Source organism: Otolemur garnettii, unplaced genomic scaffold (genome assembly GCF_000181295.1).
Source record: "Otolemur garnettii isolate 467f Iridium unplaced genomic scaffold, OtoGar3 scaffold00006, whole genome shotgun sequence".
Lineage (NCBI taxonomy): Eukaryota > Metazoa > Chordata > Mammalia > Primates > Galagidae > Otolemur > Otolemur garnettii.
In genome coordinates, this window is record NW_003852401.1 from 21289835 (window position 1) to 21296588 (window position 6754).

The window sequence follows — 6754 nt, forward strand, 5'->3', positions numbered from 1 at the left end:
GCCCCATATGCTGGAGGTGGCAGGTTCAAACCCAGCCCCGACCAAAAACTGCGGGGGGGGGGGGGAGGAGAAGGCGTGCAATTAACCACTGTATCTAAATTAGAATTTTTAAAGAACTTTAAATGCAAAGCTAAGGACACTGAACTTTATTGTGTAGGATAAGGATCTGAAAATTTTTAACAAAGCACACAGTAAACACATTAGGCTTTATTAGTCAAAAGGGAAAATGAGGAATATGATGTAGTACTTACATAAAAGAGAATATTTTAAAATGTAGATTTTACTATTATTTAGGTACGGTGAGATCAATAGATCTGGAGACAAATGCCAATGAAAAGACAGTCTGTTACAATTCCAAAGAGGTGGCAGCATGACATGCCACACCAAGGGCCATGTGGGGAAGCACCTGGTCAGTCAGCAGGCAGCAGGAGCAAGAGTCCTTACTGTGAATTCCCACAGGAAGGAATGCATGAGGCATGGTAAGGAAGCTTAGAATCAGCTAGTCCGTATAATTTCAGTGTGCTTTGGGGTACAGAGATAAGTTATCTCTGGACGTGGTATTTAGAGCAGGGAATAGCAGTCCAGAGCGTCAGAAGTCAATAAAGGAGGTGGTTGGGAGTATGTCCTTTCGATTGTTGGTTTGCATATAAAGGTACACTTGTAGGTGAGTCTCTTAATCTATAAAAATTGACTAGCTTTGTGCCGGCTCTTTAGGGACAACAAGACCCCAAAATGTCAAAGTATCAAAAATACAGAAAAATATAAAGATACGATTAATACAAAGTGAATTTTTTTTTATAACTTTTGTAATTACAAAATTCTAAATATAAGAGTAATGAGTTTATTTTTTTGGATAATATACATTTACGAATGAGAATGGGATTCTTTTTATGGGATAAGTAGAATTTAAAGTTGCTGCTTCCTGTCAAAATCAATTACAAAGTTTCATCTATTAATGCTAACTTTTAATGATATTTTACATGCTTCATATATAAAAATGTTTTTCCACATAAGTACTGCCAAATACTGGTATCACAAGTATATAATTTTAAATAAATATATTTGTTACATGGTAAGCAATTATAGAATTATGTTAGATTCTTCTCTTAATGTTTTGCCTTTTAACACAACAGATTAATCTCCTCCAACTGAAAATGTGTAAGCTCCTCATTTGTACAACTGAATTTTGTAATGTGGAATTTTCCTATGTGGTTTGAGCTCAGAAAATATATCTATTGCTAATTTCATATGGAAATAGAAATCTCACTTCTTAACTTCTGACAGCCCTGGAAGTATAAAAAGCAGCCTGACATTACTTGTAATTCAGACAATCTCAGCAGCCACTGAAATGACTTAACCACATACAAATTTCACAGATAAAGACTGTTTGCCATCTAGTTTTAGACAGAACTCACTGGGAAACTGTATCAAGTCTGCAGCAAAAGCATATTTCCAGAAGTCATTTAGTGTCTGATAAGCAGTGGAGTTCAAGTAGTGGAGTTCATCCTTCAAGTTGAGAAAACTGTCAATCTCATCCATGAGCTAAAAGTTTCCAATAAACTTTTACTGCTACACAAAGCCACATAAGCTGAGGGGTAGGGTAATTTAGGATATACAGATTCTATCTCTGACAAAAACTATTATCTATAGGCTTCAAAAGCCTTTTTATTTTCACATGCTTTATAAATTTGTCCAGGGAAGCTTACCTACTCCACATGAATTTTTGCCATCAATTAAAACACATCTTGGGAGATTCCACTTCAGATTACACTGAATTAGTATTTTCTCAACTTCTACAATTTTTTCAGTTGGAGTTGTTCCACACAAGTTGTTCAGAGTAATTCTCAGTCACTTTACACTCAGAATTGACCAATACTGCCAAATACTGGTATCACAAGTATATGATTTTTTTTTTTTTTTTTTTTGAGACAGAGCCTCAAGCTGTCCCCCTGGGTAGAGTGCCATGGCATCACAGCTCACAGCAACCTCCAACTCCTGGGCTCAAGCGAGTCTCCTGCCTCCGCCTCCCAAGTAGCTGGGACCACAGGCGCCCGCCACAACGCCCGGCTATTTTTTGGTTGCAGCCGTCATTGTTGTTTGGCGGGTCCGGGCTGGGGATTCGAACCCGCCACCTTAGGTGTACGTGGCTGGCGCCTTAGCAGGTTGAGCTATAGGCGCCGAGCCACAAGTATATGATTTTAACTAAATATATTTGCAGTAGTACATCTGTCAATTCATCAAAAAACAAGCAAACTTCCTCTGAACATGTTTTCATGCTATATTTCTGTAAAAGAATTCTGCTGTGATGAGCCATGCCATTTTAAGTGCTTAGTCTGGGAATGCCAATTTATATTCTTTTGGCATAGCTGTAATAAACACAATATTCTGCCATCAATTCATTAAAAAATAATCCACACTCAAGCGTGCTTTAACATTCAAAGTTTCTTTTTCTCTTTTGTTCTTTTGACATAAGTATATATTAGTAATAAAAAATATAAAATGTCACAGAATGGCAGTATATATACATATAAGATGCCATGAAATTGTATTGTGTTGCTTTAATTTATAGTTCACTTAACAGAAAAGTAAAGCGATGAGAGCAGCAGATACGGATGCTGTCAGAAATAGTCAACTCAATCCACTACTGTAGTTTGCAAGATGTCACAGATAATACACAAATAAGTGAGCACTTCCATGCCCCCAATAAAACTGTATTTATGGACACTGAAATTTAAATATCACATAATTTTCAAGTGTAACAAAATAATATCCTTCCTTGATTTATTTGATTGTTTAAATATATAAAAAGTATTCTTACTTCATGGTCCATACATAAACAGGCAACAGGGCAGATTGGTACATGGTCTGTAGTCTGCCAATAGAAGTGCAGAACTACTCAGTATTTTTGACCCTTGTGGAGTATCTTCAGATGATTAACCTAGTCAGCATTATATCATATAACACGGGACTAGAAAGAAAATGAAAGCATAAAGACAAATTAGGCTAATAGTTAAGAATACTGAAAATGAAATCTGAGTAGCTAAGTTACATCTTATCTCCCTTCTCTAATCGTCTGTATAACCTTAAATAGGACACGTTCTCAAAGCCTAAATTTGCTCATTATGAAGGACAATTGTATCTACTTCAAAACACCAATCTAAAAATAAAATAACTCATATAAACTGACCACCATAGTAGTTACACAGAAGATGCTCAATAACTACATGTCATTGCTAAATCAAAGTAGCTGATAACGACAACCCTTAACAGTGATAAAACATTAACTGAAAAGGTGAAATTAACCATACTGAGGCACATATAATGGAATAGAATAGATCCAAATGGATATGAAAATTAACTGTGCATAAGCATACAAAGTTTATTATTTTGTGAGATATCCTTTGGAAAAGAGAGCAGGACTTAAGATACAAATTCAAGAATACTACACGAGGCTAACACCTATCACTTAGCAAGGCCAAGGTGAGAAGACAGCTTGAGGTCAGGGGTTCAAGGCCAGCCTGGGCCACATAGCAAGATCCCATCTCTACAAAAAGTTTTAAAAAGTAGCTGGGCATGGTATCATGCACTAGTAGTCCCATTTACTCAAAGGCTGATGCAGGAGGATCACTTGAGTCCATGAGTTTGAGGTTGGCAGTGAACTACGACTGCAACACTGGAAAAAAAAAACCCCAGAATATCATGTGAGTACAGATGAAAGCTTTAAAAAGCTGGATTAGACTTCAAGGACAAAACAGGAAAGTGAAAACAAACAGAAAAAAGATACAGTGCTACCTTTATGGATTGCATGAATTGAGTCAACAAGAGAGGTATAGCAGGAGTAACCTCCAAAGAAGAATCGGTGGAAGAAGTCCTATAAAAGGAAGATAAATGCTCACAAGTGATAACCATTGAAAGAAAACCATCTAAGAGAACCAAATTTAAATGTAGCATAATGATTTCATAAGAAAACATTATTAAGTAGAAAAATCTACTTACTGACACGGCTATCATTGTACTATCTGGCCTCCATTCAGCTTGCTTGTAGGATCCAAACTGAGTGGATGATTTCGCAGGCTCCTTGTAGGTTACAATTAATACACTAGGCTGGAAAAAAAGTTGTGTTTTTATTAATATCTTATAAAAATATATACAAATAAAATCCACGGCAACTTATAGAGTACTTGAAAAGTATTTTAAAACTGCAATAAATGCCAGGCGCGGTGGCTCGTGTCTGTAATCCTAGCACTCTAGGAGGCCAAGGTGGGTGGATTGCTTGAGCTCATGAGCTCAAGACCAGCCTGAGCAAGAGTGAGACCCCATCTCTACTAAAAATAGAAAAACCAGAGGCAAAAGGATCATTTGAGTCCAAGAGTAGGAGGTTACTGTGAGCTATGATGAAGCCACAGCACTCTACCAAGGGTGACAGCTTGAGATTGTCTCAAAAACAAATAAAATAAAAATAACTTTGAAAATAATAAAAAATAAAAAACTGCAATAAATGACAACATAATCTGATATTAAATCAATAGCTTTCAGCATTTCAAACAAATCAACCAAAAAAAGCCAAAATGAAAGACCTATAACTAGGCTCATATGTGCAAAAATTAGGCCTATATCAATTAAAGTAATTGAAACAATACTTAATAACCTTCCAAAACAGAAAGAACCAGGACCAGATGTGTTCATGAGTGTATTCTACCAAACATCTAAAGGAGAAATTATTCCAACTCTGTACCTTCCAGAATATGTATGTAGCCTTACAGAAGATAGTAGTAGAAAGAATACTACCTAACTTAATGTGTCTAGCATTATCTCAATACCAAAATCAGACAAAGATATTACATGAATAGAACACTACAAACCTTTATCTCTAATGAACATCCATGTAACAACTCTCAACATAATATTAGCAAATCCAAAAATGTATAAAAATCATATACCACAAACACACGGAATATATCCCATATGCACAAGTGTGGTTCAACATTAGAAAATCAATTAATATAGTCCATCACATAAACCAGCTCAAAAAATCACATTATTATATCAATGAATACAGGAAAAGCATTTGACAAATCTAATACTCATTCATGATAAAAATTCTTAGCAAACTAGGAACAGAGAGGAACTTTCTTAATTTGATAAAGAGCATCTACACAAAATCCACAGCTAACATTACACTTAATGAGAAACTCAAAGCTTTCCTATCAACACCAAAAACACAAGAATATCTCCACTCAGCACTGCTTTTCAACATAACGTGTCTTCCCAAAAATAAGACCTACCCAAAAAATAAGCTCTAGTGGGATTTCTAAGCATTTGTTAAATATAAGCCCTATCCTGATGAGACCTAGTGATGGGTGTGGCTATGCAGAAATGCAACGATGCCATGCATTTCCACGGAGCATAAGGAAGACTGAAATACCTTTTATCTGCCACAGCTCCTTTCTCTGAGCAGCTCGCACTTGCGCAGGGGCACTTGCGTGGGGCCACGGGAACGCATAGGGGAAAGGAGTTCACACATCACTAGTGCCCCCATGCGAACGGCTAGGGGAAAGGAGTTCACACATCACTAGTGCCAGCCCCACCAACAAGGTCGGCTCCCCCTGTCAGGTTCCAGAAGAAGATGACTTAACTGTATTTGAATAAATGTAGATTGTTGCATTATACTTAATAAAAATAAGACACCCCCTGAAAATAAGCCATAGTGTATCTTCTGAGAAAAAATAAATATAAGACAGTGTCTTATTTGGGAGGAAACACAGTAGTAGTGGAAGTCCTACCTAATTCAAAAAGACAAGAAAAAGAAAGAAAAGGCACTGAAATTAGGAAGGAATAAATAAAACTGAATGCATAGGTAACATGACCAGCTATGGAGAAAATCTGAAAAAATAACACCGAAAAATCCTGGAACTAGTAAGCTCCTACAGCAAGGTTGCAGGATACAAAGTTAATATTAAAAGCCATTTTCTTATATACTTACAATTAAGAAGTGGAATTTGTTATTAAAACATATTTGCATTAACTTTTCTAAAATGAAATACTTAGAAATATAACAATATATAGAACATCTATATGAGGAAAATTACAAATCTCTCACAAAAGGTAAAAGAAAGGTCAGACACAGCAGCTCATGCCTGTAATTCCATGCTTTAGGAAGGTGAGTTAGTAGGGAGGATCACTTGAGGCTGAGAGTTCCAGATCAGCCTGGGCACATTAGGGAAATACAAACCCTGTCTCTACAAAAAATAAAAAATCTTAGCAAGGCATGGTGGCACATGTCTATAATCCTAGCTATCTGGGACGCTGAGACATGAGGACTGCTTGAGCCCACAAGTCTGAGTTTCAGTGAGCCATGACTGGGCCACTGGGTGACCCAATTGGATCCAGACTAATCTAATACTCATTCATGATAAAAATTGAGAGAGAGAGAGAGAAATTTGCGACAAAAAACTAAATATACAACACAGTGAAATAAAAGTTTAAAGAAGATATAAAAAAAAACTAAATAAGTGGAGATATATTCTGTATTAATGGATAGAAATAATATTGTCAAGATGTCGATTAGATTAATACAATATCAATAAAAATTCCAGCTAGCTATTTTATGTATGTCAACAAACTGACTCTGAGATTTACATGGAGAGGAACAGGATCAAGAGTTAGCACTGAGGCTCGGCGCCTATAGCTCAACCGGCTAAGGCGCCAGCCACGTACACCTAAGGTGGCGGGTTCGAATCCCCAGCCCGAACCC

At 36.6% G+C, this 6754-nt stretch overlaps 1 protein-coding gene across 3 annotated transcripts in view; it reads right to left on the minus strand.

Moving 5' to 3' along the window:
- The window catches only part of RIC1 (RIC1 homolog, RAB6A GEF complex partner 1), a 150252-nt gene that overhangs the window by 125143 nt on the left and 18355 nt on the right, over nucleotides 1–6754 (minus strand). For 2 of the 3 annotated variants that reach the window (XM_003782896.1, XM_023508275.1), the window contains exon 2: nucleotides 3997–4104. In XM_003782896.1, the coding sequence (XP_003782944.1) occupies nucleotides 3997–4104 (108 nt within the window). Of the gene's footprint in view, nucleotides 1–2818; nucleotides 2969–3996; nucleotides 4105–6754 lie in introns of those variants that run through there. The other variant, XM_023508279.1, reaches the window with a different exon arrangement.